This window comes from Lissotriton helveticus, chromosome 3_1 (assembly GCF_964261635.1).
Source record: "Lissotriton helveticus chromosome 3_1, aLisHel1.1, whole genome shotgun sequence".
Lineage (NCBI taxonomy): Eukaryota > Metazoa > Chordata > Amphibia > Caudata > Salamandridae > Lissotriton > Lissotriton helveticus.
This window is the reverse complement of record NC_136061.1, coordinates 655854311-655879705: the sequence shown is the minus strand read 5'-3', so window position 1 is coordinate 655879705 and position 25395 is coordinate 655854311. Positions and strand designations below refer to the sequence as shown.

Genomic DNA, 25395 nt, shown 5'->3' with positions numbered 1-25395 from the left:
ATTTACTGATTTACATGATTGGTTTTGCCCTCACTTATTTGTACTGTATGCTCCTCTGATTTATTTGTTTTGAATATGTTCCCTCATGTACCCTTTCTGTGTAAAGCGCTCTGATATCTGCAAAGATCTTGTCCGCGCTATATAAAACTTTCAAAATAAATAAAATAAATGTGTTTTCTTCTAAGGAATGAAGGAAACCTAGCAGATTGTAGGGATCTTGAGTTTAGCTCCCCAGGGATTTTCCCATGGCTTGTGCCTTTGTAATTCAGTCTTCAGGGACTGTGTTTCTCGTCTCAGAGATAAAACTTCATTTTGGAGACTTGCTAATGCCCATGCTAAGTCTCCCACAGAAGGGGACTCTTTTACCAAGTCTTGAGCCATATTGTGGGTGTCAACAGTCTCTCCTGGATTCATTTTCGCTTAGGCAGAGATCATGTACGTGGGCTTGGCTTGGATTTCTGTCAGTTCCAATTTCACTCACCTGAATTTCCAGGCTGATGTAGTAGTGAAGAATGTTCGACTTTGACCCTACAGCCAGACCCAACCTGCCATCAAATAACGAACGGAGCTAAGGAATCACTGCAAAGTGAAGGAGGGTTGGGATGAGAGAGAGGATGTCTTCTGATGCTCTGGTACTTGCATCTGGAGCTTAGGTTTTAAAGTGTGGTGGATTGGGTAAGGAACCGCAAGCTTCCTTGACTATTGGCACATCAGAGGAGGGTCTTCTGTGGTTATTTCTCTGGAATATAAACAAGTACAGTCACTTCCTATTCACGTGAGACTGTAATATACATACACCACCCTACCCAGGGATCTGTTTGTGAATCCTACATACATTTTTTCTTTTGTGTATGTGCCATAATTGAATCTCTGGGATATTTTCTCAGGGTGGTATGCACTGAAATGGAATAGGAAAAGGGGATTATGAATCTGCGTTTCTCTGTGCCTTCAATTGCTATTCTTTATGATGATCATTCACTCTTCATTCATTCACTAATACCTTGAACTTGATCTCTTTCTAGGAAGACCTCTAGATGCTTTTGCCACAAAAGTATTACTGTTGTTCTGCAACAGCATTACGTTTTATTTAAAAATATGGAAATGCTTTGTCAACCAAGGTCCTAGTTGTTCCTTCACAACTAACTACTTGAGTATCCACATAATCTTGGTTAAATGATTGAAAATAATGCACTAACCTTTGAAAGCAACTTGCCTCCGGGGGGGGGGGGGGACGAAAGTGTTGTAGCATTCTTTTTGTTGTTTTGCTCTTTTTCAGGTGCAGGACTCGAGTGCTGACTGGAGCGGGAGCCGCAGGACTGAAGGGCCCGGCGAGGAAGACTTCGCTGTTCCAAGATGTTCACAAGGTATGTTTAAGCTTATAGATTCCAGGAGCTCTTCTGTCTCTGAAGGGAAGTAAGCCAAGGAAGGCTAAAGGGCTTAGGCATGGTATTTATAAATCCGTGCCCAAGATCGCCACCTTTCCTGAAATCTCACGAGATTGTGGGAAGGATGTGCCTTCCAGAGCTGCTCCTCAAAGGGAGGCCTTTCAAATCTCAGGCTCTAGGTGCCTGAACTAGTGAGGCTAAACCCGTCCTGGGGATGGAAAAAGGGTAACTAGGGAGGTCAAAAGGCCCACTACATAACCAGGGAGGCCAAAATGCCCAATATATACATTGGTGGCCACTGAGAAGACGTATAAGGAAACAGTAAGTGCAGAAAAGGGGCATCAGGCAATGCAATGTGTAAACTGTGAAGGGAACACACTGCGGTAGTGGTGGGCTGCACAACAATATCTATATATAACTTAACATCTAGAATTCTAGATGTCCCTCCCTAGGCATGAAGCCTGATTAGGAGCGCAGCGGACAAGTGCTCTGTCTGTATTATTAAAAGTGCATTAGGATATAGGGCACTTGTGACAAGGTAGACAGGATATCAGTCATGTTTGTGACAGAGTACCTGTCTCCAAACTCTAAATCAGCCCCATGGTGCTCAGTGTTCTTATATTTATTCTTGTCCCAAATAATCATACACAGATGCTGTGTAATTCATCAAAACAATCTGCTATGTTTAATAAATATGTGCATTATCCAAGACCAATCCGGCTGAAAAAGATGGGTATAGAAAGGCAGCTTTTGGTTGACCACACATCCAAATTCTCCTAAGAGGGCCTAGACAGTGCACCAATCCACCATCCATTCCCCTCTTCATCACAGAGACCAGCAGCAAAGCCCTACTTACTTCAAACCATCAGTACCCAATGAAAATAAAAGCAAACAAGAGTCCACACTCTCAAAACAAGTTTATTTCTCAATGTCATTACATGGTAGAAAGCAGTAGCAAATATCAAAACACATCTAGTATCAAAATTGCAATTAGGGAGGCCCATTTCAGAAACTAATGGCAGACAACTGTGCCTATTCTAGTACCTAAATATATTTGCATGTTCTTGCACACATACTATTGCACAGACACTGACAAAATAAGAGGTATGTTTGGAGGTAAAGTAAGGTTTGCTTTCGATAGGGCAATAGGGTTGCAGTAGAACCAGATACATCTTAGTCAGGTGCCTGACCCTATCCGAGTCCTCTAAGCCTCTATGGAGCACATGTCTACTAGGTAATCACGTCAACCTAAATGTTGTCCACTCACCAGTTCCTATCTTTTTAGCCTCCTTCACAGGCCTTTTTGTCATCCAGACGCAGACTCTGCTGATGATGTCCTAGATAGTGCTGGGCCTTCAGAGAATGATCTAGACATTGTCTTGGTCATTGGTACCCTTGTTTCTGGGACGCCACTTCCCTTCTACAACACCTGGTGGGTTTTCAGCTTTCTCTAGCTCAGTCTATACTATTGCAGGAGCGTCATTCCCTTGTGTGCCCCTGGACTTTCAGAATTCTATTGCTAGAGAAACGAAGTAAGCAACTGCTGCACACAAAAAAACAACAACAAAACATTGTGCTATAGTTTACAAATACTCTGCGTTCACATACACGTCTTTAGAAGTAGTTCCAGGGTAGGTCTCCAAAGCCTTTTCCAGCACAGTCAATTCTACTTCTGAAGACTTCCATCTCAAGCGCTGCCTTCAGACACAGATGGACACTACTATGACAAAGTAACGCCTTTTCAGGTGCAGCCCATGAATTCATACTGTGCCCCAGGCGTCTTCTCCACCTGGATGTCACTGTCCGAGCCCTGGGTGGCCACCTGGACTTGGGCGGGCTAAAGGGAATACTGTTATGCCGGGGGAGACTTCTGGGGGTCCGCGTTCTCCGAAAGGTGCAGTTTCTGTCTGAGTGATGAGTTAAGGAAAATTGGAGACAGACAAGTGCACTGAACATTTGCTCTGAACTCTTCCCCAAGTGGAGCAATGAGGAGAAGTTGGAATGGCCTAGTCATGCCACATTAAAACCCTCTATGTTATCACTCATTCACAACAGGACCCTCTGTGTAACTGTTGATAGGGAATTCGGCCTGTTGTGGTATTGATGGTTTAGATGGGGCCTTCCATGTTAAAACACAATGGAAACAGGGTCTACTGCCTTACTGATGGAGACAATAAGGCCTGCTTCCGTAGTAATGGATGGGACAAGGTGTACTTTATCATGAAGTGGGCTGGCTGTGACAAAATGAATTAATGGTGGAAAAATGACTATTGGCCATATGTATCAAGCTAATTAGCATTCGCAAAGGCCGAAATTCTGCGAATTACGGCCTTTGCGAATGCTAATTTGACAAATGGTATGTATCAAACATGTTTGATGCAAAATAAGGAATAGCAAAATTTGAAATTCCTTATTTTGCGATTGCACTTAAGGAATCGCAAATTTAGCGATTCCTTAAATGCAATGTATCAAACAAAAAATATTCAAAAAATGCCATTAAGGATTCGCAAATTACCACCAACTTCTAGTTGGTGGTAATTTGCGAATTCTTTTCAAAAAGCTTTTTTCCAAAAAACAAAAGGTGCCATATGACGCCCATACATGCCCTTAGGGCATGTATGTGCGCCATATGCCCCCAAATGTCTTTTTCAGGGGTGCAGCAGGGTGTTCTTGAGACACCCCTGCACCCTTGAAGCAATTCCTAATTTGCGATTAGCTAATTGCTAATCGCAAATTGCAACTTCATTCCTATGGGCCTCCTGGCCCATAGAAATGAATGAGTAATTTGCGATTAGCAATTTGCTAATCGCAAATTAGGAATGGTAAAGAATCGCTATTTAATAGCGATTTTGTACATACATACCGTTTTGCGAATCCCAAATAGCGATTCCTTAAAATTCGCTATTTGGAATTCGCAAAACGGTAGTATGATACATATGGCCCTATATGATTAGAGGAGAGCTCCTGGGCAACTGATCACCCTCATGACCACAGGGAATCTGGCATAGGACGCTATCTAACACACATTGAGAATCCAAGTAAAGGCACATTTTAAGCAGATCTGGGACATGCAAATTCAAATGCTAGGAATTATGGCTCATGGGCAAGTGGGGCTTTGACAGAAGGGTACTGCATGCAAAGCACGTGCAAGGTGGAAGTTGGCAGCACGTCCTTTTACAGTCTCAGTTGTCCAAGGAATGCATAGTTTTAATTGTCTTCTAATTCTGCTGGGTACCTTCTGTAAAGATTAAGGCAGGGCCGAAGGAAGTAGCATGTGCTTCATGTGTGTGCCAGAGCTGGGAAAGCAATCAAATCCATAGAGACATCAATCAGAAGGCACAAGCAGAGCTATCGAAGGCTTGGAGTGTAAATCACGCAAGAAATGTATTGTGGAATTACATCATATTTATTCAATATTAAATTATGGGATGTCTTTTTAGTGTGTTACATTAAGTTACGTATATTATCTATTAGGCTGGATGTTTTGTTGTACCCTACTGATTTAATAGAAGATGAAGTACTTATGTATAATTGATTGTTATTTTTCATCCGTTTATAAATGTTTTAAACAATTACATTTTTATTATATTCAAATATTCATAGTTATGAAGAAGGTGGAAATAATATATTCAAAACCACCGTAACGCATCAATGATTAATTGTGTTAAAATCCACCTCCCCTGAAAATTAGTATGACTGATGAATTTCAGAATGGCTCTGTGTTATATATGGTGGATGTATTTTTTTGTCGTAAAAAAACCCATTTTGTTAACATTTATTTGAATACATATTTAAATTAGCCAAAGACCGCTCACCACAGCTGCTCTGCCGTGATGGGAACGGCTGTGACATACTGCTTCTCCCTTCAGTCCACCGTGAGGGAAACTGCGACCACCAGTGCATTGCCAGTCCACACGCCGTGAGGGGAACAGCTGGAGCGGACCACATTTCCCTGCTGCGCCTGACGCGACACGAAAGAAATCGCGCCCGGAGTAGGGTGACCAACTGGCATGGGTGCAAATTCAGGACGGTGAGTGTAAAAATTCAGGACAGCAGGTCAAAATTCAGGACAAAAATTCAGGACAGAAGGTCAAAATTCAGGGCAAAACTTCGGGACAAAAGGTAAGTTTTACAGACATATCAGAGGAAGTGGTGCGATAGTGTAAACGTATGTAAATAGACAACCACTTTAAGTACAAGTCAAAATAAGTTTTAGATTCAGTTGAGACAATCGTTTTTCGGTATACGTGCAGCTTTGAGCAACTGTACATGTCTTTTTGTGGTATTTCATATGATAATCTATTTATATGGTTACTGCACTGGGTGTATAGTCGGATATTTTGTTTACAACTCACGGTCCTGAGCAGGCATGTTTGGTGAGAGAAGTGGTCAGGAAGATCTGCTTGGATAGACTTTGTTACTAGCATTTCACATCTGAGTGCTATAGTGAGATGTAAAGCGGCACACATAGGTGAACTAAAGGGAGGATTGCTGTGATAAAATCACTATAGGGAACGCATTATGGCTGTTTCAGCAAGTGGAACTTCAAATATGGAATCTGACTTTGCCTATGGGGGCTTCGCAGAGAGTTGCACTAGCTGACGGAAGTCAAAAAGGTGCTTTTCCCTGCAGCTTTCTTCAAGAATGTACTGTCAATACACTATTGCATAGTGTTTTTTTTTTAACGCCTTGCCTATTGCTACAAACGTAATATACAACTCAAGCACAGCTCATGGCACTATGAGGCTCTCCCTAAAAACGTACACCTAAAACAAAGCATGCATAATTTTACAATTACTAGTGTAACCGTTCAAGTAGCAGTTGGGTGGCACTCAAAATGTCATATGCATGATGTATAGATCCCACACATAAGCACACAGCAAATACAGAATATTAGCACATAGGCAAGGGAGTTGCCAGAAAATGTAAACACCTCCCACTTTGAACTAAAGCTCTTATGACACCAAGAAAGCAAAGTAAGTCATCACAACCCTTCCCAGAAGAGCTCTCGTCCAATGATCTAGCCATTCATCTTTCCATCAAACCCCTGATATCCACCATTCCATATTTACATTCTGTCATCTATTAATTCTTTCATCCATCATTCAGTCTTTCACCATTCATTCAGTCCTTCCATCTGTGTGTGTGCCCATCCATTTCCAAACCTTTTCAACCATTTGAAAACCTATCCATCGTCTATCCTTGATAATTACAGTGAAATTATGAAAATGTCACATAGCAATCTGAAACCTTAGCAGCTGTGCACAGTTTTATAATTAGTGCTTGTGTCAGCGCCGCCATGGAGCTGCACTCACAGTCTGATCTTCACGCACAGTCTGATCAATTTGCAGGCTGTGCCGCAGGGCTGCTCTACCTCATCATCCTTCTGAGTAAGCCTGGTTTATCTGCAGATCTGATTTAAGCACAGTAAATCTGCAGGCCCAGCGCAGGGCTGCTCTGTCTCACCATCCTTCTGAGTAAGCCTGGTTTATCTGCAGATCTGATTTAAGCACAGTAAATCTGCAGGCCGGGCCACAGGGCTGCTCTGCCTCATCATCCTTCTGAGTAAGCCTGGTTTATCTGCAGATCTGATTTAAGCACAGTAAATCTGCAGGCCCAGCTCTGCTCTGTCTCCTCGTCCTTATCATGGGCGACCTGACTAATTGGGTTTATCTTCACAGACTACGGATCAGTGGGTGACCGTTTTACCAGCCAGGCTGGCTCTGCTGCGCTCTCGGCACTGGGGCCCGCCCGGGTGGGGGAGGTGAGTTTCTTGTTGGCCAAATGTCTGTAATTTCTGATATTTAGAAGTTTTCCTAGTCTTCATTGCATGATTTTTGCTCGCGAGAAAGTGTCACTCTTAGTCGTTGGAATATCACTCAGAATTTCACTGAAATTTTTACAATGACACACATAACAATCTGAAACCTGGGCAGTGATGCTTCCATCCATCCTTTCACTCATCCATCCCTTCATCCATCCATTCACTCATCCATCCAACCATTTACTATTTACTATTTCACCCAAGCATCCTTTCACTCATCCATCCACTCTTCCACCCATCCATCCATCCATCCATCCACTCATCTATCCAACCATTCACTCATCCATCCAACCATTTACCCTTTAACCCATCCAGCCTGTAAGACAATAAGAAATTTACATTTGTCATGTGTCAAGCTCTGTGAAATGTGCATAATGGGGTTTATGTGTGAACTTGGACGACCCCAGTACATCATTCACTGAAAGAAAAAAAACGATAAAGTGCACTTGTAAAACGCACATTCATTCCGAAAGGTTAGTTGGCGCTGTGTACCTGATATGTTTAGTTAGACTCCTTACACAAATTAATTATCATAATTTTATCGATCAAATGAAGATGGAAGGCTGATACAGCAGCATGAGATTAGGGTACCTTACACTTTTACACGCGTTCACTGAAAAACTATTGCATCCTGTTATGTTGAATAAACCGAAGTGGATAAATATGCGTAAAAATTCAGACACGGGCGTGGCTAGCAGCCGATCATGGCGGCAGCGTAAAAGAGAGGCTACGGGAGTGAGGCGGCTTCCCCCTGCAATCCGTTTATAAATCCGACATACTACAACCTCTGAAGGGGCGAACCAGGGTCGAGGACCGAGTGGCGGCCAGCGGAGGAAGTTCGAACACTGCAGCACACCGGGAAACGCCCGGAAGGAATCCCGATCGGCGAGGCCTGGAGGCGGCACCTAACAGCGGGCTGAAGTGTATTCGGAGGCCGAGCGGAAGTGGTGGTTTAGCGGGGCTCAGACGCCGGAAGCCAGCGCAGGCGGAGACTACGGGAGCAGGGCCGGCGGAAAACTCGCGAAACAAAATCCGACCCTGACCGGCAGCCTCGCGAAGTGAGCAGACACCAGCAGGGGCCTGTCGGGAGGAGCAAAGAGCGGTGAGACGGCCAGGGGGACGCTGGTAATGGTGCCATAGTGTAGCCCTGCTTGAACCAGGCACGGGAGGAGACCCAGAGGGCGGTCAATAATCAGCAGGGAGGATAAACGTACCCTCACTCTCCCACACGGTGCACAAGGCTGGCTTTGGTGTTTGGGAGCGCGAGTTGGCCCATCACCGCAGGTACGCGGCGTGAAGGGCTGCCAGACTCTGCTGACACCGCGCAGTACGGTGTATGAACGGACTTCTGGCAACAAGGGGCTCCCTTCCCCGCCTAGGACTGCTGGGGTGACCCCCGTGAGTGCGGGGCTACTGTGGAGGATCGAGCGGGCCGCTGGCAAAGACAGGCAACGCCGTCCGACCCTGACCGGCAGCCTGGGGACATGAGCGGACATTACCGGGAGCCGCAGTGAGTCGAAAAGAGCGGTGAGATGGCCCCGGGGACTCCGGTATTGGCGGCAGAGTAATGCACATTTAAAGCAGGCACGGGAGGAGGTCCACCGGGCGGCCGACACCCAACAGAAAGGGGAATAATGCACTTTCGCGCTCCTGTACGACGGCACGTGGCAGGTTCTGGCGTTGGGGAGCGCGACCTGGTCTGTTAACGCACGAACACAGCGCAAAGGTCTACAGTTGGCTCCAAAACCCTGCGGATACCGTACAGAGAGGAGCGCCAACGGGTCCTTGGCAATAAGGGGCGCCCTATCCCACCTAGGACGGCTCGGGAGTTCCAGGGCGCACAGCACCACTGCGGAGGCACAACACACGGTGGGGCACGTAATCTGGCAACCCTGCCACAACATCATAGGGCTCATACGCCATAAACCCGGCATTCAACGCGCACGGACATTGGAAGACTCCAGGGCTGTAATCGGAGCCCAGGGACCGGTGGTGTGCGGGAGGCTCCTTGGGGCACAGCAAACGCCCAGCAAAGGAGCGGGACTAATTCAGGGGGGACCATGGCGGGCAGAGACCCCAAACATAACTCAACACAATCAAAACTCAACAAATTTGCATATGATAAACATAATCGCCCCCAGGCGGAGTCCCGCACATCCACGGGGAAGACAACGGAAGGCGAGGGGGCCAGGAAGGCAACGCTTGAAGATGTAATGCGTGCCCTGGCGCAGGTGCAAGCCACGGTGGGGACCACTGCCACGGAGGTCACCCTAATACGCGCAGACTTTCAAAAAATTAATGAGAGAGTGAAACAGGTGGAGGTGGTGACAAAATCCTTGGTGGAGGACGTGTCGAAACTGCAAGTGGCAATGGAGAAGGTGGAGGGCGAAAATAAATCCCTCAGGGAGAAACTGGACGATCAGGAAGGGCGCTCGAGGAGAAACAACGTCCGAATACTGGGGGTTCCGGAATCAGAAGGTAAAGGCACGATGGACCTCTATGTGGAGGAGCTGATTAAGACGCACCTGAACCCCAAGGGACTCTCGCACTTTTTCTCGGTGGAGAGGGCACACGGAGTACCCGGTGGGAAAGCAAAGCCGCCGACCCCCCCCCCCCACCCCCCCCCCGAGACCAATCCTGGCGCGACTCTTCAATTTTCACGAGCGAGATGCCATTTTGCAGGCAGCGAGGGTGTCACCAGCCATCCAGATCCAAAATTCCCCGGTGGCCTTTTTCCCGGACTACACAGCGGAGGTCTCGCGCCTTTTTCTCGGTGGAGAGGGCACACGGAGTACCCGGTGGGAAAGCAAAGCCGCCGACCCCCCCCCCCCCCCCCGAGACCATTCCTGGCGCGACTCTTCAATTTTCACGAGCGAGATGCCGTTTTGCAGGCAGCGAGGTTGTCACCAGCCATCCAGATCCAAAATTCCACGGTGGCCTTTTTCCCGGACTACACAGCGGAGGTCCCGCGCCGGAGGAGAACTTTCCTGGAGGTCAAGAAGGCGCTGAGGGTGAAGGAACCGTCTTACTCAATGCTATTTCTGGCCCGGCTTAGAGTGATTGCGGACGATAAGGTCTGGTTCTTTGACACGCCGGATGTGGCCCAAGACTGGGTGGAGGGTTGGAGAACTGCTGGGCAACCCCGCCGCTCTCACAGGACTAACCGGAACCACCGGGAAAATAGCCAAGCAGGATCACAGACGTCGGGCGGAGGAGGTGCGGCCAGGTCACCAACACTAGACTACCATGGAGCGGAGGGAGGAGTGGAGCACTGAGCACCCGGTGTATTCCTGAGTGATGCCTGGTACAGAACTTTACCGTAGGGGAGCGCTTGGACACTGGCCTGGGGAACTCGGAAGAGGGCAGGGAGGCTGCCTGCCCCGGGGGATACTCTACCCCAGCAGGCAAGTACACTGTTACAGGGATGGGTAAAGCACTCTGCTAAGTTGGGGGGGCGGGCGGTTGAATGTCCGTTAAGCAGGGAGGCAGGGAGAGGGGGGGCGGGGGAGTTGTTTTGATGTTTTTGAAGTTCCACACGTAAGGACACAACACGTTACTATGCACACGCACTGCTTTGGTTTCTGGGATGAACTGCACACCCCGGTCATGAGATCCAGTTGGCACAACCTTGGGTACAGGAACGAACATGCACGACTCACAACCCCATACGCCTGAGGGTGGGACGTTGAGGTCGCGGACCGCACCTCTCCGACTTATGACATGGAATGTGCGAGGGTTGGGAGACAAGATAAAGCATGGGTTGGTAATGAACGCGGTGAAGAGGCAGGGACCGGCCTTGGTGCATCTCCGGGAGACACACCTTACCGGTGGGGCATCCAGGGCTCTTGACAGAAAGGGGTACACGATGGCGGTACATTCGGAATTTACCTCGGGCTCCAGGGGCACAGGCATTTTAGTTAAGAAATCCTCACAGTTCATAACACTGAGCACCAAGGTAGATGAACAGGGTTGTTTTGCGGCACTCCAGGGGCAGTGGGAGGGGGGACTTCTTAACGTAGTGTCGGTATACATCCCCCCAGCACTCCATTCAGTCACACTTCCAGCACTTGGCGACTTTCTCCTGACCCTTCCTGAAGGGGATATATTACTCGGAGGAGACTTCAACGCCACGGTAGATGCCCAGGTGGACAGGTTCCCGGCGGTAACGCAGATTGGTGGTCCTTCCCGCTTCCAAAGGTTCCTGAATGCCATGGGCTTAGTAGACATATGGAGACACGCACACCCCACTGCGAGACAATACACATATCACTCCACGGTGCATAACAGTTTATCCCGGATAGACTACTTCCTGGCGCTGGGTGACGGCCTGCAACACGTAGATACCATTGACATCCAACCTAGGGGGATATCAGATCACTCTCCGGTCACACTAACGTTGTCCACTCAGGAGAAATCATCGCGTAGAAGAACCTTCCCCATACACGCATCATATCTCAAAGTCCCCAAGGTTAGAAAGGCGCTCAAGACAACGACTACACATTACTTTGCTGAAAATACCGCCTCAGTACAGTCCTCCGCTATTCTGTGGGAGGTGTAGAAGACGGTTCTCAGGGGACAGGCTATAACGTCAATAACAGGCTATAAGCGAGAGAAAACACTTGAATTGTCCGAGCTTGAATTAGCTCTGCACGACGCAACAGTGGCGCATGCGGCGGACCCTACGCCAGACGCGTCCCATGCACTACTCATGCGTCAGCAGCAATATAGGGAGCACTTGCGGCATCAGACGGTTGATCAGATCGCTGCGACAACACAAAGAATTTATGATATAGGAGACAAGGCAGGTAAAATGCTGGCCTGGTTAGATAAAAAAGGGGGTAGCACCAGGGGTATACAGCAAGTGTGTGATAGGGAGGGGATATTACAAACTAGTCCCGAGGAGATAGTAGAGGCCCTTGCCGATTACTTCGAAGGAGTTTATACTCCGGCTAGAGTAGTGTCAGCGGACATGGCCCGAGCATCGCTAGGTCACATACCTACTCAGACACTGACGCCGGAAGCCGTCGCGGAACTGGAGGCAGACATCACGGAGGAGGAAATACAAAAGGCCATACATGCGGTAAAGTCCGGGAAGGCACCGGGACCATACGGTATCCCGATAGAATGGTATCAGGCCGCGTCGGAGACGCTCAGTGGACCCCTGTTGGCTATGTACACCGAAAGCTTGGCGGTGGCCGAACTACTGCTTGACCAAAGGACCGCAACTATTATTGCGATTCCCAAGCCCGGGAAGCCGCCGGAGGAGTGTACATCGTACCGCCCCATATCCCTTCTTAATGCCGAGGTCAAAATTTTGGCGAAACTCCTCGCTACCCGACTGATTGCTCACCTCCCACATCTAATACACCCAGACCAGTCAGGGTTTATGCCACATAGAAACACCGCTCTTAATATACGCAGGGTGCATGGAGTGTTGGCTGGGGCACAGTCGCTCTCGGAACCGGCGTTCATACTGGCACTGGATGCAAAAATGGCCTTTGATATGGTGGAATGGCAATACCTTTTCGAGGTCCTGGCACACCTGGGATTCGGTCCTAACTTCATAGCTTGGGTCCGGTTATTGTACACTAAACCGGTAGCACAGGTAGTGGCGAATGGCCACATTTCCCTACGTTCCCTCTGGAGCGAGGTACCCGACAGGGTTGCCCCCTATCGCCGCTGCTCTTTGCGATCGCATTGGAACCGCTGGCGACTCTGATACGCACAACTCCACTGTTGAAGGGAATCACCTGGACAGAGGGGTGGGAAGATCGCCTTTCACTACACGCGGACGACATGCTTGTGTACCTAACGGAACCGGAACATAGCATACCGGCACTTTTGGCTCTGTGTGACGAGCATGGGAATGTATCAGGATACACCTTAAATTGGGCAAAGTCGGAACTGTATGTCCTGCAGGGTCCGGCCCCAACTCTCGACGACGACTGCCCCTTAAGAACAGCAGGGTCTTCCTTCAAGTACCTGGCAATCCATGTCCCCAAGGACCCAACAGAATTAGTCCGGAAAAACCTAACACCGCCGTTGGAGCGGCTGAAGCAAGATGTCAAGTTTTGGGCGACATTACCCTTGACATTGCTGGGTACAGCGTCGCTCTATAAAATGATGTCGCTGCCACGCTTCTTATATATCCTAGAAAATACACGATACCCAGTGTTACCAGGATACTTCAGGCAGGTGTAAGCGTTGGTATCTGGTCTCATGTGGAGTAATCGCCCGGCGCGCATTGCTCAGGCCAAATTGCACAGGGGTTGGTATGACGGGGGGATCGCGCTGCCGAACCTGCAATTATATTACTGGGCCGCTCAATTAAAGCCCATCAATCAGTGGCTGCATGCACCCCAGGATGACCCAGCATACAGGGCCGACAGGGCACAATTGGGCACCAACTGCATACTGGCACCTCTTTTCGACCAACACCTAGTGCACAAACTGGTGGGACCCACTAGACTTACCACAGCGCTGTGGCACACGGCACAAGCAAAACTGGGGTGGAAGGGGCAAATTACTCAGCTCACCCCATTGTGGGACACCCAGGCCCTGGGTAACCTGAGACGCAGTAAGGGCTTTGCACACTGGGACAATATCTGTATATCCACAGTGGGAGATCTATGGGAAAAAGGTACTGTGATCCCCTTCGCCCAGCTGAGACAGCTGTATGAGCTAGGACCCACGGAATCGTTCCGGTATGTACAGATCCGGCATGCCCTGCTTACAGCCATCCCACCTGCAGCAGAGGTCCCAGAGGCATCGCCCCTTGAAGATCGCCTCCTCACAGATTACATGCAAGAACGTGCTACGTCCCTCACTTACCGCATATTGATCAACAACCTATCAGATCCTATGGTAAAACTGAAAGTCAAATGGGAGGGGGACTTAGGAGAAATGGACGATTCGTAATGGAACGAAGCACTGGCGTTGCCTAAGGAGGTGGGCATATCGGCAAAATTCCGGCTCGTGCAGCTTAAAATTCTACACAGGGTGTATTACACGAGAAAGACACTACACTTAATACAGCGGGCACAACATCCCTATTGTCTTCGCGGCTGCGGGAAGGAGGGAACGTTATTCCACACTATATGGGAATGCCCACGCATCCAGGAGTATTGGAGACAAGTAATGCGCACCATATCTCAAACAATGGGAGTGTCCCTAGTCCCTGAACCACGTAAGTGCCTGTTAAATATCTAGGAACCGAACGACCTCTCCAGACACGGCCAACAGCGGTCCACGTTAGGTATGATGATAGCAAAACGTGATATAGCACAGAAGTGGGGTGCGGTAGAGGCCCCCACGTTGACACAATGGTGTACGAACATGGACAGGGTGATGATAACAAAGAGGGCAGTATACATCAGTAGGGCATGCCCACGTAAGTGGAACAAGATATGGACCCCGTGGAATGGGTTCAGGGGGGAGATATGTGAACCCCTGCAGGAGGACGACCCACTGACATCAGACGAGGAGGGGGAGGACGAGTAGGAGGAATGGAAGGGGGGGCGGGTTAGTGACCCTGGAGTCCACCTCTGATTCATGATTGGGAGAGGATGGGACTGGCAGACAGGCTAGCTTGACTCAGTAGTGCACTACAACAGAGGCACTCACCTACAAGGGTACATGGTAACAGCCGATCCAGAGGTAATGGCTCTGCTCACCCACACAGGTCGATCCAAACGTACAAGATGAGACAGGGGTTGTGCACTCATTTCCTTGTTTGCCTTAAGATCTAAATGTGGTGACTTCTTTAGTTACATTAGGTTATTGTTATAAAATAGAAAACCAGACCTATATATATATATTAGGGGTCACAATGCGAGTTTTGTACATACATTGTTCTATAACGCCGCCGAACCCCCAGGATGTCGGCACTTGGGCTGTGTTATCCAGACAGTATCGAACGCATGTGAACGTGTTGCGGCCGGCCCCTGGGGTTGTAGGCCAGAAGCTGTGTATGATTCGAAAGGTACAATAAAGGTATTGAAGAAGAAAAAAAAATTCAGAAACAAATGAAACACATCCGGGGTGTCTTTGGGTTCTCGTGCAAGAGCTATGAATGCCAAAAGTTACAGTGGAGTGGGGCATGCTTCCTCACCTTTCCAGGAAAGAAGAGGGTGGTTCTTGCCTTTTATGCAGAGTGTTTGCCTCTCTGGTTTGAGCGAGCAGGCTGGAGAGAAGGGACTAGCGTGCCACTTTGGGAACTAGACTCACGGATAAACAGCCCTTCAGGAGCCTTCACTGCTCGGCTTTTTTTATTTTAGACAATACTGTGTAATAAACCAGCCTTGAAATAATTTAACTTATATTTGAGACACATTACACCCTCCGTTCATTTATCAAATGTGGCACATCTTGTTAGCTGTCAACATGTGCCAAAAGAAGAGAGAGAGACGGACTCCGGACCCTTTGGCCAGCAGCATACTTCTGATGAGATTTTTGGGAATTCCCTTCACCAGCTGGTGGCCGCTACTGCGCAGGAGGTGGCCCACCACATACTGTGACACTCAAACTTGGCCCATTGTCATTCTGTATGTGGCAATCAGCAGCATACAGAGTGACAATGAGCGGGGTGGGGCAGCTCCTGTGCTTCACAGATGAGTGCCCTATCAGTGATCTGGGGCTTCACACAGGGGAGCAGTGCTGTTCCCTGCCAGGCCCAAAATTACGGACAAAAGGCGTCCATGAAAGGGATCCTCACGGACAAGGGACGTGAGGTCCAATTTACGGACGGTCCGTGAAATTTACGGACGGTTGGTCACCCTAGCCCGGAGGCAGGATAAAAACCACCAAGGCCTCCAGCAAAGCGGGACATGCTTCCAAAGACCACTCACCACAGCTGCTCTGCCGTGAGGGGAACGGCCGTGAGATACTGCTTCTCCCTTCAGTCCGCCATGAGGGAAACGGCTACCACCAGCGGCTCTGCCTGTCCGCACGCCGTGAGGGGAACGGCTGGAACGGACCACATATCCCAGCATCCCCCAGCGGCGCCTGACGTGACGCGAAAGAAATCATGCCCAGAGGCGGGATGAAAACCACCCAGGCCTCCCGCAACGCGGGATGCGCATCCAAAGACCGCTCACCACAGCCGACGCGAAAGAAATCGCGCACGGAGGCGGGATAAAAACCACCCTAGCCTCGCGGGACGAGCAGGCGTGCCCGGGCAAAGCCGGGGCCAAGGGCTGGCCCATCTGTGCCTGTCCAAGACTGGTCTGGGCCACCCCCCTTTCATCTGTGTAGTGAGTACCATCTTATGGACTTTTGCCTTTGCCTTTGCGGGACAATTTATGAACTTGGGGTCTTGAGAACTAATACTTCTCCTGTGCTTGCGATTGTCTAATTTATTGGCGTCTTTACATTGTTTGCAGCATGGCAAATCATCTAGAACTGTGTTTTTTTTAAACTATAGGCCTTGCTTTGCTTAAGAAAGGAAATAGTCATAGGGAAGACCACTCCCCCCCCCCCCCCCCCCGCACAGAAACCCCCAAATCCAACACCTATACCACAGCGGACTGTGATCGATAGAATGCTGAAACAGGTTTCCTGCGAAATTGAATGCACAGAGAGGCGTCTGTCTCTTGCACCAAGAATGCCTAGTATATCCCAGTCGGTGGAGTTAGATACCCCTGTGGCATCCCAACAACAAGCTCCTTCCACTTCCCCAGATCTACCCCCTGATCAAGCAAATTTACCCATAATGAGAACCAGCAGGGTGGACAAGGGAGGGAGGGGGGAAAGGAAAGGAGCCTCCCAGAAGAAGAGCATAGTTAGGGGGGACCTCACAATGGGCATTCTGTAGGGACTGTGCCCACTATCATTGTAGGGGGCAGCCATTCGGATGCTTGTGAAAACAACATTTCCGAGCCCCCGGGTTGGGCTCTAGAGTTGAAATTGGAGCTTAAATCTTTTTTAGACCAGCTCTTAAAATCTGAATTGAGAGATGTATTGAAAAGTATTGCCACTCTAAAAGCATCTCTAGATGCATGGGGAACTAAAATTGATGTAGCTCTAAATACTATTGACACCCCCAAGTCTACGAATATGGCTATTATCCCCCAAGGAACGCAGGTCTCCTCGCCCCCTGGTGACCAGTACGACTCAACTGTAGGCCAAATACCTGTTCAACACCAGATCTTGTCCATCTCGACCAACTGCCCCACCCATACAAACCAACCTTTAAGTAGCCTCCATTACAGGGCCCCTCCACCCTCTGTCAATGTTCAGAATCCCAGTGCTGTGGCGCATAGTAGAATTATAGCTGATGTCCATCAGGCGCAACAACAAGTGTCAAATCATGCAAGGAACTCAACACTATCTAAGTCAAGTCTGATAAACCCCTCCTCCTCCTGCATCGATATGCCCCCAGAATCAACACCCTATGTGGTAATTTTAGCCGTAGTTCCACCTTTGGAGGCAGGTCGGTGTGAAACATTCCGTGAATTAAAGAACAAATCTATCCACAGGTTGAACAAACACAGAACACTCCCTCCTCCCTCCTCTAGTACAGACCGAAATCCTATTCACTTGCAGGGTTAGTTGGCTTGGGCAGAGACAAAAAGATATTTTAGGGGACTGTGTGTTGATTAATTTCAGAGACAAAAGGGCAGTCCAACATATTCTTAAATGGGGACAATCAAAAGCGACCGGAGGTATACAAGTACTTCCTTTGGGCTATTTCTATCCCCTCGCTTAGAAAGAGTGGATAGTGTGTATATAAAACGGGGAAAATGTGCCCAGCATATTGCTCCGCCACATATAGTACAAGATTGGAGTAATAGGGAGCAATTCAATATCCCTGTAAGCAATTGTTTCAGCACTCTGGACTTGGTTGATTGACTAGCCCCTAGGCATGAAAACTTGAGCACTGTCCCATATTTTTCCACCAAATTCCATTACTTAGAAGGTCCAAATCTTGGTAAACAATCTCCTGCAAAACCTTCTAAGATTATTCCTCTGGCTGGAGACCGGAGTGTACCCAATTCTCTTCCAGGAAATCCAGTCTACTCTACACAGGAACGTATAGGGCATCGAGAGCAGGCATATACCATCCTCACGAATGCACAGCAGGGTGGGCCTCCTACACAGAATAGTTCTGGTAGTCACCTAGATCTACAGCAGAGTGGGACTTCCATACAGAACACCAAGATCCTATCCTGGAACATAGCAGGCCTAAGTTCAAAACCGGATCTTCCAGACTGGGGTGCCTATATAGATACTCATGAGATCTGCCTGTTTCAGGAAACCTGGTCAAGGAACTTCCCACATGGGGTACGTAGCATACTCTACCCCAGCTGTACAGGGGCCCAGTGGGAGACCCTCTGGTGGCCTCTGTACCTGAGTTGGAACACATATGGGCTGTAGAATTAAAGTGCTAGAAACATTGTCCCCTGACATCCAGTGTATTCTTTTGACATTCTTTAATAATATGAAAATAGCTCTTATAAATATTTACTCACGGCCAGTGAAACAGGGGCTGACATCGCAGGTTTTAGACTGTCTGGCAACTTTCATACACACACTGCCCGAGACCTCACACATAATAATGGGGGGGTATTTTAATTGCCACTTTGAACCTTTAAATGGCCTAAATACCCCCATCACTAGTGAGGAGGACTCTGTATGGTCAATCCCTGATTGTAACACCTACCTGGCCAGGGGTTGGTCTCCCATAGTCCTGCAGATGAACATCCTTACCCTTACAAACTTGCTAAGGGCATGTAATGGCCGTCTCCCATCTGACAGCCCGGGCACCCCTACCTACAACAAGCTGGGCCAAACATCCGTTATCGATTATATATTGGTAGATGTGGAGTTATGGCACAGAGTAGTGGATTTTGTTGTAAATCCTCGCTGTGAAAGTGACCACAATCCGCTGGTCCTAGAAATTAAAAAGCCGAAACCTGAGCAAGACAACCTACCCAAGATATCCCAAATTTGGTAGCAATAGAAGGAGGCAGAAGAGTTCGCTGGGGAACATTTGAACAGTCAATTGATAAAAAGGCTAATCTCTATGAACAAATTATTCCCCATCTGGAACTTGCTTTTCAAACACCAACAAATGACCCAGGCCCAGACCGTCTGCAGGAAATAGCCAAAAATCACCAGGAAATGTTTGCCAAAATTGCCATGTGTTTTTCTATAAAGCAGACTCTAAACATAATTCTGGCCCCATAAATAATCACTCCTGGTTTAATAAAACATGCAGGGATGCTAAAAGTGCCCTGCTGACAGCGGTTAAAGACAAGGATATTATTACTAAAGAAACCAGGGCAGAATACAAAAAAACTGTGGCGGAAGCAAAGTCAACATGGGAATTAGACAAATGGGATGCAATTAAAACTGCCCTAGACAATAGAGATACGAGAGGCTTTTGGAACCTAGTGAGAACTGGAAGTCCGAAGGCAACTCGGCAATAGAACCGAACCTAGGGGAGAAAGTCTGGAGGTTGCACTTTCCAACATTATACTCCAGACCTGTGGAAGGAGATGCACTAGCTAGGCACTCAATTGAGCATAATACCCCCTTGGATATTAACGCTCCCTCTTGCACTGTAAAGGAAGTCACTGGAGCATTGGGCAAAATGCTCCCTGGCAAAGCGCCAGGTCTGGATAAAATACCTGGCGACCTATTTAAGAACGAAGGATCAGTGTGGGTTCCCTACCTAAGGGTGCTATTTAATGCCATCCTCCAAGGTATGGAACTTCCTCCAACATGGGCAGGCGCGGAAATCATCCCTAGATATGGCTCCACGAACGGACTTCGGACAACCACGCAGCCCACAAGGACGCCACCAGCAGACATCACAATCTCGTCAGATTAGCCAAGAGATCCTCCTTCAAAGACCGCCTGGATAACAACGCACACGACAGCAAAGAGCTCTTAAGCATCGTAAAGGAACTCTCCAACCCCAGCGCCAACACCAATGACATACCGCCCTCACAAGAACTGTACAACTCACTAGCCATCTTCTTCCACAGCAAGATCGCTGACATCCATGACAGCTTCAACACCATGACCGCCCTGACTACGCCAGACCCCACCTCCCCTTTGAACACCACCAGAGCCAACCGCCTGACCTTCTGGTCCAACGACGACGAGACACGCAAGGTCATGAACTTCATCCACTCAGGATCTCCGTCAGACCTGTGCCCACACCACGTATTCAACAAAGCAGACGCAGCCATCGCACCCCAACTATGGAAGGTGATCAACATCTCCTTCGAAACTGCGACATTCCCAGAAAGCTGGAAACACGCCGAAATCAACGCCCTCCTCAAGGAGCCTAAGGCGGACCCCAAGGACCTCAAGAACTTCCGGCCCATCTCCCTGCTCCTGTTCCCGGCGAAGGTCATTGAGAAAATCATCAACATGCAAGTGGCCCGCCACGTGGAAGACAACATCATCTTGGACCCGCCCCAGTCCGGGTTCAGAAGAAACCACAGCACCGAGACAGCCCTCATTGCCGCCACAGACAACATCCGGCGCCAACTAGACAACGGCAAAACATCAGCCCTCATTCTCCTAGACCTGTCAGCCGCCTTCGACACGGTCTGCCATCGCACTTTAAAGACACGCCTCCTAGAAGCTGGAATCCAAGAGAAGGCCCTTGACTGGACCACATCCTTACTCTCCGGCAGAACCCAAAGCATCCGCCTCCCGCCCTTCCGATCCGAAGCCACCGACATCATCTGCGGCGTCCCCCAGGGCTCATCCCTTAGCCCGATGCTGTTCAACGTCTACATGGCCCCCCTCGCACAAGTGGCCCGCCAACACGACCTCAACATCATCTCCTATGCCGACGAAACCCAGCTCATCCTCTCCCTCACCAAGGACCCGCACACCTCCAAAACCAACCTCCACGAGGGAATGAAGGCCGTCGCCGACTGGATGAGCAACAGCCGTCTGAAGCTAAACTCGGACAAGACGGAGGTACTCATCCTCGGACCCACCCCCTCAGCCTGGGACGACTCCTGATGGCCAACCACACTGGGAACAGCACCAACACCCACCGACCATGCACGCAACCTAGGAGTCATCCTCGACTCCTCCCTCTCCATGTCTGAACAGGTCAACGCCGTCTCCTCCTCCTGCTACAACACCCTCCGCATGCTCCATAGGATCTACAAGTGGATCCCGACCGAAAAAAGAAGAACGGTGACACAGGCCCTCGTCAGCAGCAGACTGGACTACAGCAATGCACTGTACGCAGGAATCCCAGCCAAACACCTACAACGCATCCAAAACGCCTCCGCCCGACTGATCGTCACCGTCCCCCGCCGCAGCCACATCACCCCCCACCTGAGAGCCCTATACTGGCTCCCCGTCGACAAGAGGATCACCTTCAAGCTCCTCACCCACGCACACAAAGCGCTCCATAATGCCGGACCAGCCTACCTGAACAGCAGACTCAGCTGTAACACCCCCACCCGCCAGCTCCGCTCCGCCAGCCTCGCCCTCGCCACTGTCCCCAGCATCCAACGAACAACCTCCGGCGGCAGATCCTTTTCCTACCTCGCCACCAAGACCTGGAACACCCTCCCTACCCACCTACGGCAGACCCAAGACCTACTCGCCTTCAGAAGACTCCTCAAGACCTGGCTCTTCGAGCAGTAGCGGCACCACCTCCCATCAGCGCCTTGAGACTCTCACGGGTAAGTGGCGCGCTTTACAAGTACTCTGATTAATTAATTGATCTACAAGAAGGGCTCCCCGCTTAACCCTGCTAATTACCGCCCAATAAGTTTAATCGACATGACGCAAAAGCTATTTGCTCACGTTCTTTTGGGTCGGTTGCAGTCATGGATTGAAGAACAAAACATCTTAACTCCCTTTCAAGCGGGTTTTAGAAGCAAAATCTCAACAATTGATCAGTTATTCAGACTTTAACTGATTCATTGGAAAACAGTGACTTTTGAGGGTGGCAGCCTTTACCTAACTTTCATGGATCTTAAATCTGCATTCGATATGGTGCAGCATGACCAGCTTTGGGACATCCTTCGGGATATGGGACCTCCAGAGTATTTATGCCATCTGTTGATACGGTTGCACCAGGATACGTTTGCGAGAATTAGATATGGTAAAAAAGGGGAATTGACAGCTCCCTTTCCAGTGAGAAGGGGGTGAGACTGGGTTGTGTGCTCGCACCGACTCTGTTTTCCCTCTTTTTAAATGGTTTAATAGAAACCCTGCTGGCAATAAAAGATATAGATTCACCAAGGCTAGCGAATCATAAAATACCCGCGCTTATGTTCGTGGATGACACGCTGCTACTCTCTAAGTCACCAATGGGTATGCAACAGGTTTTAGAGGAGTTCTGTAAATTTTGTAAGAAAAAGGACTTGGAAATAAACCTAAAAAAAACCAAATACATGGTATTCAATGCAAAAACTACAAACTGCCCACAGCCACAAATGGATGGAAAGCCCTTAGAAAGGGTTTCTACCTTCGATTACTTGGGTCTCACCCTTAATGATAAGATGAACTGGGGAACCCAAGTAAAGAAAGCAAACTTAAAACTCACACAATCCATTGGGGGCATTCTCAAAGTCTAAAAAAGTTGTTCCCAAAGAGCTGTATGTCCGCCAGCAGAAATCTATAAAATCCAGGCCAGGGGAGCTTCTCTTTATGGTATTGAACTCTGGGGCCCTTGCCGTCCAAATGTCCTCGCTACAACAGAGAACTCGTTCCTTAGACAACTCTTGAGTCTACCGATGAGTACTCCCCTAACACCTTTGAGGATGGATCTTGGGATTGGCCCGATAAGTGAAATAATTGCCTCCTGCCCGCTTTTATTTTGGCACCGCCTATGGAGAATGCCTGAGCTGTCAAATTATAGGGAGGAACTGAAGGATGTACTATCTGTTCTAGGAGCATACATACATTGGGGCTGGCAACCCTGTGGTCTTCGCCCGAGGAAACCTGCTCCCTTACTTAAAAAAAAACCTTGAAGCTTATTATTATAGAATACAACCTATCCCAACTCCTTCAGAGTACCAATACCTGCTCCCTGACTCACAGGTTTTTGGACGTTAAATTGTATTACAAGTTAGAACCTGAGCTCGATAACATCCAACCACTCCTTGCTAAGAAATTGTTCTTGCAATTTAGTCATGGGGTGCTTCCCCTTAGAGCATTTACAAACAACTGGAAGGGAAGCATCAAGCAGGACTGCCAAGGGTGTAGGTCGACCGAAGAGTCAGATCTTCATGTCTTTCTCTTCTGTCCGGCTTATAGAAGGCCAAGGTCCAAATGGGTGTTCCAGTTGTGTAAAAACCTTGGAATCAGAGATTATACTGAGGCCTACAGGCTACTAAAATATGAGACCCACCCATTATTTGTCTTTGCAACTTCTAGATTCTTGTGTGCGATGTGGCACATGCGTAGAGCCATTATTAAGACCCAGAGCTCCGTAAACAGCTAAGAGTGCCTATTAAATGTGTTTTCTGCTATTTCAAAAATCTATTTTTTTGCATGAGTGAATCTGTAATTGCCACCTACCCATTTTTAGCTTTCTAAACTGTTTTTATTGGATTTTTAACTCTATTTATTGCAATGCCCATATACAATTTTAACATGTGTATATTTGCCCTGTGTTTGAGTAGAATTCTTGTCTCTCCTCATTGTGATGTCTTTGCCCCTAGTTCTTGTATACATTTTAAATCCCTCTACTTTCTTGTATTTTTTGCAGCTTTGCCAAAATGGTATAAATAATCTTTTCTTACATTAGTGTGTAATTGAAGTTTGGTGTTTTATGTATACCTTCTGTCTGTGCTTTTATGGCTTGCTGCCGAAATAAAGTTTATCTGAACTGAACTGATTATTACAGTGATTATGTTTCTAGATGTATGGTATTGGCATTAGCTTCCTTTGCTAACAAGTGTGGTGTTGTATTACTTCACGGTGCTCTCAAATTGGTCGTGCAAGGAAAATGAGTCACAGAAGTACAGTGATTGGCCTAGGACCACACTATTTGGTCAAATGAGCAAGCTGGGATTCTAGCCCAGTTTCCTGATAACAAACTGAACAATTCAGATGGATGTTGCCTTCGATCTCCCATTTAACAGTGTGTGTTCAGCTCTCTCCTGGGCTAAATTAATACAGTATGCTTAATTAAGAGACATCACGTTAAATCGGACTATAAAAAAATATATTTTTAGAAAAAGTACAATACTATGCAAAGGGAAGGCATGAAATGTTATTTGTATGTTTATCGCTCGGTGTTCCCCCTGCTTAACAAAAACAGATTAATTCAGGGGCGATTGAACCCATCAATGAAGGGTACAGATTAGGAAAACACAGTGGCCTCAGGATCCAACAGAGCTCTATTGGCTGCAGGTCTTTAGGAGACATAGAAGAAGTGCAGCTGGTTAGAAACATTCCTCGACACGTTCTGCCTCCAGTGCAAGAAGAAAAGATGATTTTATATACATGCTCAGATATCCCGTATTTAACAGTTTTGGGTTTCTAAAGCTACATTCGAGAGAGGGAATGGGGGCTATTTGGGATGCTTGGCCTGTCTTCATTTTGAAGGTAGTCTACATGGGGCAAGGACCGAACCTAAGCCAAACATGTCTCAAAGCAGTCTCGGGTCTTGCTTTGCTTGCCCACCACTAGGCGGCATGAATCACGTTTCTTTTAGCTTCTGTAAAGTAGGTGCACGTGTTCCATCGTCTTTATACAGTATACGTGTTTATTGAGATCTAACCTAATAAACGTTTATATTAGGTGTGTGTATATGTTGTATACATTATTTATGTCAAAGTATAAAATGTAAATATATTAAGGTGAACATTGTTACCTGTATATAATGAGGATTTTTCATATGTTAAAATAGTTCATTTGTACAGGTGGTATAGTAAACATTACTGTCTGGTACACTATAACGGCATATGCATGAAACGAATCAAGACTGCACACTCAACTGAACTTGAAAGGGGTGAAATAAAGGCACTGAATCAAGCAGCAGATGACTGGCAGTCAAAAACATCAGAAAGCTAACAATGAAAGACAGCACAGTGACAATGAAAGAAGAGGGTGGAGAAAGAAACAGAATAGTGATAATAGAAGAAACAAGAGAAACTATTGACCATAAACGTTCTTAGCTTGAAGGTGGACTTAAAATGTGTCGTTTTGAACGCTTAAAAAAAGATCTGGAGCGGGAAATTACTCCCCGGG

General features: G+C 48.0%; 1 protein-coding gene across 3 annotated transcripts in view; it reads right to left on the bottom strand.

The window, feature by feature from the left end:
- Positions 1-2285: 2285 nt before the first annotated feature.
- Positions 2286-25395, bottom strand: part of CCDC28B (coiled-coil domain containing 28B) — a 97359-nt gene continuing 74249 nt past the window's right edge. For all 3 annotated transcript variants that reach the window (XM_078680683.1, XM_078680686.1, XM_078680684.1), the window contains one exon: positions 2286-3292. In XM_078680683.1, coding sequence (XP_078536809.1) covers positions 3238-3292 — 55 coding nt within the window. In that variant the 3' untranslated portion in view covers positions 2286-3237. The remainder of the gene's footprint in view (positions 3293-25395) is intronic.